Consider the following 15,526-nt stretch of genomic DNA (forward strand, 5'->3'; position numbering starts at 1 on the left):
CATTTTTGAAAAGGCACCCAAGACCCATTCCTGCTGTGCACTGTTGGCATGCGTGTGTGCATGTGTGTGTGTACATGAAAGCTTGTGTTTAGGAGGGACTGCTACAAAGCCTAGATGGCCTGGAGAAGGCAGGATTAGCTCCATTTGGTATTGTGGACAAAAATATGTTTACTTTCTAGACAGAGTTTGTTTTGATGGTAATCCATTATTTTGTCTTCTAAGCAGAATTTTTCCAATTACTCAGTGAGTAAAACAAATGTTTTTTTAGTTCTTTAAAAACTTTAGTTTTTAAAGTTCTGAAGTTCAGCAAGCAGCTGTTTCTCATGGTCTGTCTCCTTTTCTGTAGCATTACACACAAATAGTCATTAACCCTGTCTCAGGTTTCTGTCTTTTGCTGTGGATATGTTTTGTTTTTAAATTGGAAATTTGCAGCTATTTAATATATACTCTTACACGTTCATTTAGGGAGCTAATTGGAGTGCTGACCATATAGTTGAACTTACTCTTCAGCAGTGCCCCAGCAAAAACATTTTTGGACATTTTTGTCTTGCAGAATTAGAATGTGCATGTAGAGGGACAGCTTGTCATAGGCTTCATCACAAGGACAGCCAAGGCTGCGCATGCATTTAAAATAGCTGGGGAACCTTGGCCCGCAGCCTGTGCTGGCCAAGGAGACAGTGCTCTGCCTCTCATCAGTACCTTGCTCAACTCTCTTCATGCAGTCTCCTTCTGAACCTGTCTGCTCTCCTTTTTCTCCCTGTTTGTGCCCTCTGTGGTAGGTGATGCTGAGCCCTGCCATGCAAGGGGTCATCCTGGCCATAGCTAAAGCACGCCAGACCTTTGACCGAGACGGGTCTGAAGCAGGGCTTATTAAGGTACTCTTGTTTTAACATTTTAACCCTCATGACCCAGGGATATTTCCATAAGACAGTAGGAAATGGTGTTAAGATGGCCTGTGCTCTGTTAAGAGATTGCTCTGTGGGGAGGATCTACATTTGATCTCCAGAACCTACATTAACAAAAAATTCTACAGGGCTCGAGAAATGTCCCAGCATATACTGCTCTTGCAGAAAACCTGAGTTTGATTCCCATTATCCCACAATGAGCAGCCTATGCTTCTTCATCGATCTAGCTTTAAGAGGATCTGACAGTCTTCTGGCTTCTATGGGAACTAGACACATATGCTCCCTGCTCCATACATATATCCATGTAACTAGGCATGGTACAGTGCATGTTTATAATCCCAGTGCTGCAGAGGTGGAGGCAGGGGGATCCCTGAGGCTTGCTGGCCAGCCAGCATAGCAGCCTACTTGGTCAGTCTGAGGCCAGTAAGACTTTGTTCCGAAAAAAGCATGGTGGCAGCTGGGTGGTGGTGGCGCACACCTTTAATCCCAGCACTCGAGAGGCAGAGGCAGGCGGATCTCTGTGAGTTCGAGACCAGCCTGGTCTACAAGACCTAGTTCCAGGACAGCCTCCAAAGTCATAGAGAAACCCTGCCTCAAAATGCCCCCCCCCCAACAAAAGAAAAAAGCATGGTGGCATGTGCCTTCAATACCAGCATTTGGAGGCAAAGGCAGGTGAATCTCTCTGAGTTCAAGATTGACCTGGTTATATAGTGAGTTACTATCCAGCCCAGGCTGTTTCAACTACTCAGCCAGGGCTACACAGAGAGACCTGTTTCAACCTCCACCCCCCAAAAATGTCTGTTGGATAGAATCTGAAGAACAATACTCAAGATTGCCCTTTGGTCTACACACGTGCAGGCTAGCACACAGACATGCAGTATCCTGTGTTAAAGTGAAACAAGATACTGTCTTTTCTGTCCAGCTGGTGAGCAGGCCGTCCCACAAGGCTGATGGCTCATCTTCACCTGGCACTAGCCTAGCAGTTAGCAGTGCCACTGTGTATCACATTCAGCCTACAGGGATGATGAGGTTGTTAAATGTTCATGATGTCACAAACTCTGAGAGACTGCACCTTTTAACTTGGGAACCTTCATTTAAAAAAAAAAAAAGTCATACTATTTAAAGTATTTTAAGCTTAAAGTGTTTGAATGAAATTACATTTGGGTGGATTTTTAAACAATTTAAACTAAATATTTGTATTTTTAAGAACTTGATGAGAGCCAGGCATGGTGGCATATACCTGTAATCCTAGCACTTGGGAGGTACAGCCAAGAGGTTGGCTACAAGTTTAAGGCCAGCTTGGTCTATATAATGAAGTTTATGGTAGCCTGGACTACAGATTGAGATGTCTCCACAAAATCAACCAAAACATGATAAGGAAAAAGTTTATTTTTTTTTTTTGAGTATAGTATTTCTCTAGTGCCAGGATTTGAGGGAGTTGTGATATGCCAACAATTCGCACATGCATAGTTGCTTTTGTAATTTATCAACAAGAATTTCTTAGCCTATTGTGGATTAATGAGAGGCCCTCTGGCATTTTGGTGTCAGTTTCTGTGTGTGCTCAAGTCCACAGTGGTCCCTTCTCCACTCCTCAATTATGTTTCTAACAGGCATTTCATGAAGAGTACTCCAGGCTCTATCAGCTTGCCAAAGAGACCCCCACCTCTCACAGTGACCCTCGCCTTCAGCATGTCCTTGTCTACTTCTTCCAAAATGAAGCACCCAAAAGGGTAGTAGAACGGACCCTTCTGGAACAGTTTGCAGATAGAAACCTTAGCTATGACGAGAGGTGAGAATGCCAGGCCTGTTCCTGCATGGGTTGGGTCTCATTAGGCAAGTCCCTCCAGTTCGGAGGTGCTGCCCTGCTCCCTGCCATTGCTTTCTTAATTCTTTTCCACTCAGATCTATCAGTATCATGAAGGTGGCCCAGGCCAAGCTGATGGAAATTGGTCCAGATGATATGAACATGGAAGAGTATAAGGTAAGTTTGCTTGTTTTGTTCCTTTTAATTCTTCTCAAAACATTAATTGTGGAGGCAAGTGGTACTGGAGACAAAATGAACAGTTTATGTTACCAGACTGTCTAGTTCCTTAATAACAACTAAAACTTGAAAAGGGGCAAGGGAGAAGCTGGGTGTGGTAGGGCACACCTTTAATTCTAGCACTTAGGAGGCAGAGGCAGTGGTTCTGCATAGGGAGGCCTGTTATACATAGGGAGCTCTAGGACAGCCAGGGTTACAGATTGAGAGACAGAATATGAATGGAGATCTTGTCTTAGCCTCAGAATCACAGATCTGTCTGTTGTCAGTCTTCTGCTAGGTTATGTCTGCACTCATCTCCTAAAGGCCCTATTGAGCCTTGTCCTAGACAGTGCTATTCTAGTCATCATGTTTGTGTGCTGATATGGGTATGTAAGGGTGTCATTTTCTAGTATGCTGTAAAATATGTGCAACTACAGATTAAATTAAAAAACAAAACCAGCCGGGTGGTGGTGACTCACACCTTTAATCTCAGCACTCGGGAGGCAGAGGCAGGAAGATCTCTGAATTTGAGGCCAGCCTGGTCTACAAAATGAGTTCCAGGACAGCCAGGGCTACAAAGAGAAACCCTGTCTCGAAAAACAAAACAAACAAACAAACATAAAAACCTCTTTTGTGTGCAAAAGCATGCTGTGCCAATTGTGTTATCACACTGGCTGAGCTAGCTTTGTATGGCTTGAGTAGTCTTGTGCCCCCCTTCCCCATGTCTGAGTGTCATGTCTACACTCAAAAGTGTCATTTGTATAAGTCAGGGCTGAATGACTGAGTGTTGTGTTAGGATTAGGAGAGTTTACAAACCACTTAAGTGAAGTAAAATGATTATTTATTGATCCCCATCAGAACACTGCAAGTTAGGTCAGTGGTGTAAACTTTATATTCTATAGTCTAGGCGAGGCTCTGAATTGTCATGTAACTGAGGATGACTCTGGCCTTCTTGATTTTTCTGCCTCCACCTTTTCTTGGTGGTTTACAGGCATGTGCCTCCATGCTCAGCTTTAAACTTTTTTTTTTTAACCCAAAAATTTGTGTGTTTTTATAGTTTGCCAGATTTGCTGAGTAAATGCTTGTACTGAGTGTGTGGGAGTGAAAATGAAACACAGTTTACTGAGATCAGTCATTAATAGTGGTCTTTCCTTTCCAGAGGTGGCATGAAGATTACAGTTTGTTCCGAAAGGTGTCTGTGTACCTCCTGACAGGCCTGGAACTCTTTCAAAAAGGAAAGTATGTGGACCTTTCTTTTGCTGATGTTGCTAGTAAGAACACTGACACCTACCCAGGGATACTACCACCCTAAGTCCCCTCCTTTGTCATATACACTGTGGCCTCTACCCCACCCCACCTCCATGCTCAGCCTTGATGTGCATATCCATCACATTTTTGCGGGGGAGTCATTCATGTAATAATGGGTTTATTATTGAGGAGCTAGCTAATGTTATGCTGGGCTCCTTAGTGACCAGAAAATGAAGTTTTGCTTGGTATAAGCCATAATGAATAGCTAGTCCCCTTCTTTGTCTTAGAGGTGGAGAAAACCTGAGGCCTGGAGATGTTTCCTGGTTTACCTTCCTTCTTGGCCAGTGTGCAGAGAGCTGAGGCGCTTTGTGGTCTTGGCCCCCAAGCTTTTTCCACTACACCATATTGTAGCCGGATATGTTCGCATTGCAGAGAAGTGTGAGAGCTAAGCCCTAGGTTTTGGTGAAAGAGAGCTCAGCTATGGATTGTCTCCTACTTCCTAGGTACCAGGAAGCACTTTCTTATCTGGTGTATGCCTACCAGAGTAATGCTGCCCTACTGATGAAGGGGCCCCGAAGGGGGGTGAAGGAGTCTGTGATCGCACTATACCGCAGAAAATGCCTTCTGGTTTGTACCGCCTGAGAAACCTTAATCTTTTCTCCTCCCTCCCTGCTTCCCTCCTGCTCTGCCTTGCCCTCTCACTTTCCAACCCCTAACAAGTTAAGCCAGCCATGACCATCTGTCCTTCTCGTTTGCCTGCATTAAAGCTTTTAGCATATTGCTCCACTAGGTACAAGTTTATTAAGCACTGGTCAGCTGTTTCCTCTGAGCCTACCACATACTGAGCCACAGTGAATATGTAGAAAGAATGGGATGTGTCCCAGGGTTGCCTAGCAGATAACAGTTTTCAGGTATCTTCGACAGATACTTTGGTCTTATAAAGGGTTACAGAGTGTAAGAGTTAGTCTTGCCTTGTCGCCTTCCCTCCTTTGCACTGGGCAGCCATAGGGAAAGCAGGTGTAATCCTGTCAGCCTGCCCAGGAGTCTGTGCCATGCTAGTTCTTCATGGAAGTGTCTGTCAAGAGATGGCCTGCTTGCAGATCATCCATATATGTTCATTTCCTCAGATGTCCTGTGGATTTGTCCTTCCCTTGACATCCTCATTTTCTGATAATTCTTGGATTGCTGTGTCAGTTACAAGTGTGGCTGGGCTGGCTACTTTGATGAGAAGAGGAGAACTAAAAGGCTTTGTGTGTTGGCTTCTAAAGTCACCAGATACAGATCATCACCTTGAGTGCTCTCAACCCTTCCTTGATGCTGCCGTACTAAGGATGCTTTAGGCTTCCCATCACTGGCTCTCATCCTTTAGTGTATATCCTAGGGGGGTCCTTTAGACATTGGTGACAGCTGACCAGTCTGGGGAGCAGCCTGGGTTTCAGTGTCTCTGTGTGTGGGTCTAGTGGTCAGTGAAATTTGAGAATCACTAAATAGGTCTTTGGGTACAAACAGATGTCAAATATGACCTTGACGTGTAAGTTTAGTCCAGTGAGTCACAAGTTTGGGTGCATTCCAATTATTACCGGAGTTGCTTTGAAATCCCAGGGCCCAGGTCACCTACATCCTAATCCTAATTATGTCAGCTCATCTGGGGTGGGAACCAATACTTCCCTCCTCCCTGTAGTTAGGTGATTTTGGTGTGACCTTTGGCTTAGATTCCTACTAAGTTGGTATTTATTTTTCCAAATATTCTCCCCTTCTCTGCCCTTTTTCTGTAGGAGCTGAATGCCAAGGCTGCTTCCCTGTTTGAAACGAATGATGACCACTCTGTAACAGAAGGCATTAATGTGATGAATGAATTGATCATTCCCTGTATCCACCTGATCATTAATAATGACATCTCCAAGGATGACTTGGATGCCATTGAGGTCATGAGGAACCATTGGTGCTCTTACCTGGGGAAGGATATCGCAGGTATGTCACTGACACTGCAGATAGTGTCTGTGGTTTTGTGTATCTGAGAACTCACAGTGGTCGCACTCTCTCGTGTCACTGGTTGTTGAACCCTTTTAGGAGGACTGGCATCCCCTCACACCTTGAGTAAGATGCCTGGGTATGCACCATGGAAAGGGGTCTGGGAGTTTGGTCTCTACTCCTTTCCAAACTCCTTGTCTCAGCCAGCTGCTGAAGCCACTCCAAGGTCAGCCTGCAAAGTTCTAGAGAGTTGTGACTTTGACACTTTTTAGTTTTTTGTAGTAGTGGGAACTAAACCTAGGGCTATGATGAGCAAGCAACCTGCTGCCTTGCTGTACCTCAGCCCCAGCAATCCCTGTTTGAAAACAGTCATTGCTCTATAGAGACCAGCACTTGAACAACAATAGCACCACTGTGTCTGGGGTTTAGAATATCACATTCAATTTCTCAGGTTTTAAGAGGATGGTTACTAAGAAAACACAGCCATGATGGCAAAATAACATTGCTGCTTGGCCAGCAGGTCTTTGCTCCTGACTGGCCTGACATAAAGCAGGGCTTTTAACATTGTTCCCACTTACACCTTCTTTTTACCCATGGAACTGTTTTTGTTTGTTTTATTTTGAGCTACCTACTCACTGTGTTGTTCTGGCTGGCCTGAAACTCACTCGTAAACCAGACTGGCCTCAAAAGAGATCTGCATACCTCTGCCTCCTGAAACCTGGGATTAAAGATTAAAGGCATGCTCTACCACACCAAGCTACTTTAAAAATATTGTTTTACTTATTATTATTGGGTGCATAGGGGGATACATATACCATAGCACATGTGTGTAACTCAGAGGACAACTTTGTGGAGTTTGTCTTCTCTTACCATCTTTACCTGGGTTCTAGGTAATAAATTTAAGTGTCTAGGCTTGTGCAGTAAGTGCTTTACTCTCTTTAGCCATCTCGCTGGTCTCACCCAGGAAGCTTTTATGCAGCCCATGTATATAGGCATATCAAAATAGGTGCACAAATCAAACCTTTACCATTTATTAAAGATAAAGCCGGGTGTTGGTGGCGCATGCCTTTAATCCCAGCACTCGGGAGGCAGAGGCAGGCGGATCTCTGAGTTCGAGGCCAGGATAGGCTCCAAAGCTACACAGAGAAACCCTGTCTCGAAAAACCAAAAAAAAAAAAAAAAAAAAAATTGCATGCTCATGCAACGTTGCTTTATTTTTACATAAAGGGTTAAATCTTGAATATTTGATACTTTAGGATTTAGAACACGTGAAAAACAATTTTTCAGAGTTGATTTTAATTCTATGAATGTCAATACCGAACATATCACTTTACATAACTATGTAGTATAAAATGGCAGAGGTACATTGAGGGCCATTTTAAAAATGATGGAAATTCTGATCTAATCCCAAGACAAATTTCACTTAATGCCTTTTTTTGTAATGAAGCAAGCCAGCAACTCAAAGCAGTTTTTAAAAATCAAATACTTTATTCCATACAATCCAGATAATCCTAATTTGATGCTTGCATGTGTGTCAAATAATGGTAGGAAAATGTTTAAAAAGTCTTTTCTGTGGTTAAAGTATTAATGCTTCTATAAGTGTGTTAGAACTAAGGCTGCAGTGAAGTCATGATTGCATGTTTGCTTTTGAGCTTATTTTTCACTCTTGTGTTCAGATACCTTTTACTGCTGCCAGATTTTTCATGACAACCTCCCCTACCCAACATAAACAGACATGGACATGAACTCAGTTATGCAGCCCTGTGTGGGCTGAATCCCAAAGGCATCCTCATCTGTTAGCTGCAGCAGGATACATTCTGTTGGAGCTAGTATGTAGGCTGCTTGAAGGCCCTCCTGTATGGCTGCAGGCTTCTTAGTTTCCACAAAGATCTTTTTAGCTGTGTTTGTAACCATCCATTTTCCCTCTACAGAAAATCTGCAGCTGTGTTTAGGGGAATTCTTACCCAGGCTTCTAGATCCTTCTGCGGAAATCATCGTCTTGAAAGAGCCTCCAACTATTCGACCAAATTCTCCCTATGACCTTTGCAGCCGATTTGCAGCTGTCATGGAGTCCATTCAAGGAGTCTCAACAGTAACAGTGAAATAAGCCCCACACAGTCCAGACTCAGCCTGGTCTCTGGTCACCTGCCTGCTACACAGCAGTCTGTTGTTGCAGATTCCCCTAGAGGAGGACTGGGTGGCTGAGCAAGATTCAGACCCTCACCCCTCTCATGATGTGTGTTTAAAAGGATTAAGGATAAAGTTGCACATTTTAGGTACAGAATCATGAGAGCTATCTCCCTGAAGAAGGTCAGTGCATTATAGTTTTGAATTATCCAGAAGACCTGAATTGCCTTTTTAATCTCCCATAATACTTGGTTTTGTATAATCCTCATGCCACTTTTAAATTGCCCTTCAGGCACCAGTATTTCTGACAGCAGAAGGGTGACTCATCAGAACTGAACTGGAGGAGCAGTTAGTTATTAGTTGTTTTGTCAAGTTCAGATGACATTTAAAAATCCTTAACTACCAGAGATTGGTAATAAAGTCTTGCGTGGCTCTTGAGAATGATGAAAAGGGGGTACTGATGAGCCCTCCCTTCCACATGTGGGTGGAACCTGAGGCTGCACTGAAAAGCCAGGGAAGGCTGCCTCACCTTTTGGTCTGTTCATATTTTAGATACACCAGAAAACCTCACATTCAGTACTGAGTGAAAGAAAAGAAAGCAGCTTTCGGCCCAGTGATATTATGAAGCTGCACAGGAACATTTTAATAGTTACTAATCATTTAAGTAAAATTTTGAAAATTATCAGAAGCAGGTGTCTAAGGCTGCCCTGGCCTAATAAAACATTCTGATTTTCTTCTTTTTCCCCCCTTTTAGAAAATAAGGGATGTGAATTTGTATAAAGAAAAGAACATTTATCTGTATGTATATGTAGAGAGAAATCCATTTTTAAAGAACTTCTAATTGGAAACTCATGTCTTAACCAAATTTTAAGGATTATTGGAGAAATCATGGGAGGGAAGAACAATACAACTATGCAGATTTTATAAATGTGCAATAAAAGTATTTGTTTTACCTTTGGTGTGTAGTATGGCCTGTCTTTGAAATCCTTGTTTCCCATTCTGGAAATGAGTTGACTCCATATATTTATAATTTCAGCCTTTTAAAAATGGGGGGGAGGGTGAGGACTTCTCTGTTTCCCTTTTTCAAAAGTTTATTTTTATTTATGTGTATGCATATCCCATGTGTACAAGTGCTCAAAGAAGCCAGAGGATGGCTTGGATTCCCTGGAACTGGAGTTGTGAGCTACCTATTACGTGCTGGGATCCAAACTCCAGGTAGCACATGGGTTCTCAGCCTGTGAGTTACAACTCTTGGGGATTGGATGACCCTTTCACAGAGGTTACCTAAGACCATTGGAAAACAAAGATATTTGCATGATTCATAGCTAGCAAAATTAGTTACGAAGTAGCAATGAAAATGATTTTATGGTTAGGTATCACCACAACATGAGGAACTTTATTAAAGGGTTGAAGCATCAGGAAGGTTGAAAACTACTGGGTTAGCAAGTGCTTCTAACCACTCAGCTCTGTCTTATCCTCTCTTTCTCTCTCTCTCTACCCACCCCACCCACACACCCCCAATGGCTGAGTAGTCTGTATTATTTAGATCCAAACTGATCACTAGGAGGGAGTGCTGACACCCAGTTTCTCAATCTTGTGTAGCTGGCTATCTTTTGTACATCCCTGTTTCTTTCTGGGCTTCACAAACTAAGATTTTGCTGTTGCTGTTTGCTTTTGAGAGACTTGTGTAGCCTAGATTGTGCTCAGACTCTTTGTAGCAGAGACTGGCTTCTAACTGCTGATCTTTACTGTGTCTATTTCCCAAGTACTGAGATTACAGGCATACATCACCATGTAACAACTCTCACGCTGTGGCTTAGAATGTTTCTGTGTTTTGTTGGACTCTTACTGGCTTTTAAATATGTATTTCCTTCCTTCTTTCTTTCTTTCTTCCTTTCTTTCTTTCTTTCTTTCTTTCTTTCTTTCTTTCTTTCTTTCTTTCTTTCTTTCTTTCTTTCTTTCTTTTTCGTGGGGGGCACTAGGTCTTATTCTGTAGCCCAGGCCAGACTGGCCTAGAACATACTACTGTGTAGTCCAAGCTTGCCCTAAATTTGCAACAGTCTTCCCTCATCTCTCATGTGTTGGGATTACAGTATAAGCTACTGTTCCTAGCCTAAAATGCTTCTAATATAATTATAAAACTTTTTACGGTATTTATTTTCCTGTTGTGTAAATGCCATAACATGCCCTTGGAGGTCAAAGAACAACCTGTGGGAGTTGGTGTTTTCCTTCCATTTTGCAGGTTTTCAGGATTGAGCTCAGGTTGTGTGGCATCTTTACCCACTAAAGCATTTCACTGGCTCTTCACTCTGAGACAGAATCTATGTTCTGTGTTCACCTCACAGTTGGGTCTTCTAGCTTCAGCTTCCTGAGCAGCTGGATTACGGACATGTGACATCTCAGTTGCTTTAGCATTATTAAAGATTTGGGGATAAGAATGCTGAGAATGAAAGAACTAGAGGAGGAAGAATCCAATGTGAAAGATGGACATGTTTGAGCACAGTGTTTTACCTCGGTATGTGCCATAGCTACAAGCTGAACTGGTAATTTGTCAGCTCCTCTTAGAACTATTTGTTGCCAGGAGGTGATGGTGCACACCTGTGGTCATCCCAGCACTTGGGAAGCAGAAGCAGGTGGATCCTTTGAGTTCCATGACAGCCAGAGAGCTACATAGAGAAACCCTGTCTCCAAAACAAAAATCTACTAAAAACAAAAGGACACTTGGCTGGGCGTTGGTGGCCCACGCCTTTAATCCCAGCACTCAGGAGGCTTAGGCTGGCAGATCTCTGTGAGTTTGAGTCCATCCTGGTCTACAGAGTGAGTGCCAGGATAGGATCCAAAGCTACACAGAGAAACCCTGTCTTGAAAAACCAAAAAGGGGGGGTAGGGGCATTGAATTGATTTGGCTTAGCGTTAGAGCACTTGACTGGCATATACGCCCTAGCACTTCAAATAATTAGGGGGAAAAAGTTGAGTCATTAAAGCTCATTTTTACTCTATATATTTTAAGAAGGTGGATACCTTAAGCAGATGAGGAAGCAATTAGCAAGGGCTGTATAGTTAAAGACAGACCATCTTTCAGACCATCAGCCTTTGCTATCTTCTTGGCCACAAGAAGTATATCCTAGAAGCTGAGCCTCCGGGGCCCTGAGGCCGCCTTGGCTCTGCAATTGATAGAAAGTACTTACTGTGCATAAGGTGAGGTCATGAGTTCCATCCCTGGGAGCACATAAATCTGTTTTCAAGTCTGCAATCTCAACACTGTGGAGATGGTGCAGAGAGGCGTGCTCACAAGTTCAAAGTCATTCTCAGCTATGTAGGAAGTCTCAGATCAGATCAGCCTCTCCAAACACCTTTAGACATAAAACATGGATTCTTATCTTTCCATGTGAAATTGCATTGGTTTCCTCTTTTTTTGGGGGGGGGGATTGTCCTACCAGGGATTGAACCCAGGGCCTCAGTAATGTCAGGTAAGTGGTTTGCCATAGAGCAACATCAGTAGCCCAAGAAGTGTTTTCAATTAGATCAATTTACTACCCTGTGGGAAAAGTTCTTGTTAAAAATTTAATTAGTTCTGTTTTTAACTCTCACTTGGCCCTCAAAACAAGGAGATAAAAAGCAGGACATCTTTGGGACCGGTCTCCACTGAGGCAGTCCGCTCAGGAGTAGCCTGAGTCCCTCCTGGGAATGATGTCCTCCTGTTGATGTTACTACAAGTCAAGCAGCAGCCCCTCTCTTAGCTCATGGCTATCAGCCCATACCATTGTGCCCTTCAAAAGGAGAATTGGGAAGACAGGATATTTTCCTAACAACTCCTAGTTTGTGTCCATTTCTCTGCAGAGAAAGCCATAATTGAATGCTGATGACAAATGTCATCAACACCTGCAAACATGGGATTAAAATGAACGACCAGGAGAGCCACCAGCAGGCACAGGTGAACCAGCTGTGTGCAAAGGCCCTGATTGGGCTAAACAGTGTAAATGAGGATTTTCAATGTGTGTCTTTGGGTGTGGTGGTTTGGGTAGGTGCCAGTCTGATGTCGACCTGATGGGGTTCAGAAAGGCATCCTTACATCAAATCTTGACTTAGCTACTTGCTGCCACAGGTGGGCTGCCTCATTCTCCCTTCCCCCAATCCCGGCCTGCACCTTGTTAGCAACATCAATAGATAGTTCTGTCTGCTCTTCTAGTCCGAAGAATCTTTCAAGATCTTACTTAAGCTTCCCAAGAACACAAAAGCTCTTCAGCCCCAGCCAGTTGTGTGACAGGGATAAGCCTTTCAGAGGGCTGAGTTCTCTACTAGACCTGATGCTTGACGGGTCAGCTTCGTATGATGCTCAGAAAGGAGGTGACAGCATCTTTACTGTCACCCCAAGGGTGCTGTGAGACTTAACTCCTTCCAGCATTGTTAGCCTTCCATCTTCTCTGCATCTTGAACTCCATCCTCATCTTTCAACAGTTGCCACTTCTTAGGGGAGCCTAGCTGTGGTTCTGAAGACTTCGTTTTCCTCATCCTGTGATATCTTGTACTGTACGTTGCTTTGAGTGGTTTTATTTATTTTATTTTCTGGTTTTCAGGACAGGGTTTCTCTGTATAGCCCTAGCTGTCCTGGAGCTCACTCTGTAGACTAGGCTGGCCTTGAACTCAGAGATCCGCCTGCCTCTGCCTTTCAAGTGCTGGAATTAAAGACCTGTGCCACCACAGCCCAGCTTGAGTGGTTTTATTTTAACATATGTGTTCTTTGTCTGAACAAGGACTTTAGATACAATTTATCTTATTTTGCAGTTGGTTTCCAGCATAATATCTGGAACATGGTAAATTCTTATAAATGTTTGTAAATGAAAGAATAGGGGTCTGGAGAGATGGCTCAGTGGTTAAGAGCCCTGACTGTTCTTCCACGGGTCCCAAGTTCAATTCCCGGCAACCACATGGTGGCTCACAACCACCTTGAATGAGATCTGGTGCCCTCTGCTGGCATGTAGGCAGAAGACTGTGTACATAATAAATACAAATCTTTTTTTTTTTAAATGAAAGAATAAATGATCAAATGGATGAGTGGTGGTTTTACGAAGCAGACATGGTAGGGATCAAGAATTCCTTGGATATTTGAACCTCACCTCTTATTGACATGTGGCCTACCAAACTTTGAACCTATTGAGAAAAGTGATAGCTGAAAAATAGTCTTCAGAAATAGTTTTCTGATTGAACAGAGGACATAATAAGCTGTGATACGCACACTAATAGAGGTTTATTTACCTACTGATGCTTGCCTCTGTATATGTCAGTGTTTGCACAGGATGAGCACACGTTAAAAGAAAAGAACCTTTCTGGAGAGTCCAGACTCCTTTAACTGGAAGGGAAAAATTGTTGAAGTTATGCTTTTGTAGGCTCCATCTCCTTAGAGAAGGGATGTCCTTCCTTCCTTCTTTCCTTCCTTCCATCTATCCTTCCTTCTTTCCTTCCTTCCTTCCCTCCCTCCCTCCCTCCCTCCCTCTCTTCCCTTCCTTTCATCTGTCTGTTCTTCTGTCCATTTTTTCCTTTTCTATTTTTCTAAGACAAAGGTCTCTTTAAGTAAACCTGGCTAACCTTGAACTGACAGAGAACACCTGCCTCTTTTGAGTGTTGGATTCAAGGCATGTACCACCACACCCATTTCTTTTTTAAACATTCTTTTTAAATTTTATTTATTATTGTGCACGTGTGCTGTTGGAGTGGTGCCTGTGTGGAGGCCAGAGGGCAATTTTGTGGAGTCAGTTTATCAGGCTGGGTGGCACAGAGGGCAGTTTTGTGGAGTCAGTTTATCAAGCTGGATGGCAAGTGCCTTTAGTCACTGAGCCATCTTGTCAGCCTGGGAAAATGATTTTTTGAAAAAGGATGCTGACTTGGGCTACTTTGACAAATGTGTTTATTCTATAGTGTTGGAGATCAAATCCAAGGTCTTACATGCTAGGCAGGTGCTCCAACAACTAGTCTATTTCCCCAGCCTGAAATAATACATTAACAAAAAAGTCTCTCACTGTCTCTTTCTGTGTGTCCCTGTCTCAGTCCATCTCCCCCTTCCCTCTTCCCCCTTCTCTTTCTCTTTAACAAGGTCTCATATAGCCTGGGCTGGCCTTGAACTTGCTTCCACCTCCTAAATGCAAAGTAGGATCACAGGCATGTACCATCATACCTGCTTTTATGTAGTTCTGGAAATCGAATCTGGGATTTCCTGCATGCTAGGCAAGCAGGCACTCTACCAACTGAGCCAAATCCTCTTCCCTAATAAACATTTATAGTTTTTTTTTTTTTTTTTGTATATGGCAAAAGACATTTTTTGTAGAGCTGAGAATTCTTTGCACATACAAGTCTGCTTTGTGTGGTGGTAGGCACAACCATCCTAGAGTGATCAGTTTGTCCCAATGTTCCTGTGAATTTGCTGGTTTTCACTGTGGAAGTCCTGAGTCCTGGACAAACCTGACTCCTCACTCACAGGGACCATTACTTTTAGTGAGAAGCGTGGGACCATCCACAGCTGCCTGATGTAGCAGGAACAAAGCAGTGCCCTTCAGGAACACTGGCCAGCTAAAAGCTGCAGAAATTTATCATGATTCAAATCTTATACCTGATGAGTCTCCTACTAGAGGCCATTGTGGATCAATAATTAATTTTTCTTTGCCAACACAGAATCAACATTTCTAGCTAAACATACAATATCTCTTCATCTTAGGTTATCTATGGTCACTCCAACTTTATGTAAAGTATCTTCCTTAATAATAAAATAATCAACATGGTTAAGTATATAATTAATACTATGAGGTTTTGTTTGTTTGTTTTGTTTTTTCCAACACAGTAGCCTAGACTGGCTTTGATTAGGGCAGTTCTCTTGGCTCAGCTTTCCGAGAGTTAGCATTACTAGTAAGAATCAGCATGATCATACTTTTTTTTCTAGAAGTTTGAGATAGGATCTCACCATGCACCAAGCTTGGCCTTAAATTCTCACTTTTTTCAGCTTCTTATGTGCTGAAATTATAAGCACACAGCACTGCCCTAGCTGAAAATGTTTCTATATGAATACAACTTCAAGTAAGATAAAACATGTTTGTGAGAAGCTGTCCTGATTTTTAATTCTCAGGTGAAGCACCCAGATCACCAAGATAATCAGACCTTTGACAAATCAGATAGTGACCACTCCTTTCCAACAAACCCATGAAGGGTAAGGGAAAGAGCCTACTGACATTGCTTTATTGTAGAGATTTCTGGACAAATTCTAGCT

The 15,526-nt window shown here is 42.9% G+C and overlaps 1 protein-coding gene across 8 annotated transcripts in view; it reads left to right on the plus strand.

Annotated features, from left to right (window-relative positions):
• The window catches only part of Usp28 (ubiquitin specific peptidase 28), a 62,432-nt gene extending 53,204 nt beyond the window's left edge, over window positions 1-9,228 (plus strand). For 6 of the 8 annotated variants that reach the window (XM_027412094.2, XM_027412095.2, XM_027412101.2 and 3 more), the window contains 7 exons: window positions 780-875; window positions 2,516-2,694; window positions 2,808-2,886; window positions 4,085-4,164; window positions 4,677-4,800; window positions 5,949-6,144; window positions 8,076-9,228. In XM_027412094.2, coding sequence (XP_027267895.1) covers window positions 780-875; window positions 2,516-2,694; window positions 2,808-2,886; window positions 4,085-4,164; window positions 4,677-4,800; window positions 5,949-6,144; window positions 8,076-8,251 — 930 coding nt within the window. In that variant the 3' untranslated portion in view covers window positions 8,252-9,228. The remainder of the gene's footprint in view (window positions 1-779; window positions 876-2,515; window positions 2,695-2,807; window positions 2,887-4,084; window positions 4,165-4,676; window positions 4,801-5,948; window positions 6,145-8,075) is intronic. The other 2 variants (XM_027412099.2, XM_027412102.2) reach the window with 1 other exon arrangement.
• The last annotated feature ends 6,298 nt before the right edge of the window (window positions 9,229-15,526 follow it).

Source organism: Cricetulus griseus, chromosome 4 (assembly GCF_003668045.3).
Source record: "Cricetulus griseus strain 17A/GY chromosome 4, alternate assembly CriGri-PICRH-1.0, whole genome shotgun sequence".
Taxonomy (NCBI): Eukaryota; Metazoa; Chordata; class Mammalia; order Rodentia; family Cricetidae; genus Cricetulus; species Cricetulus griseus.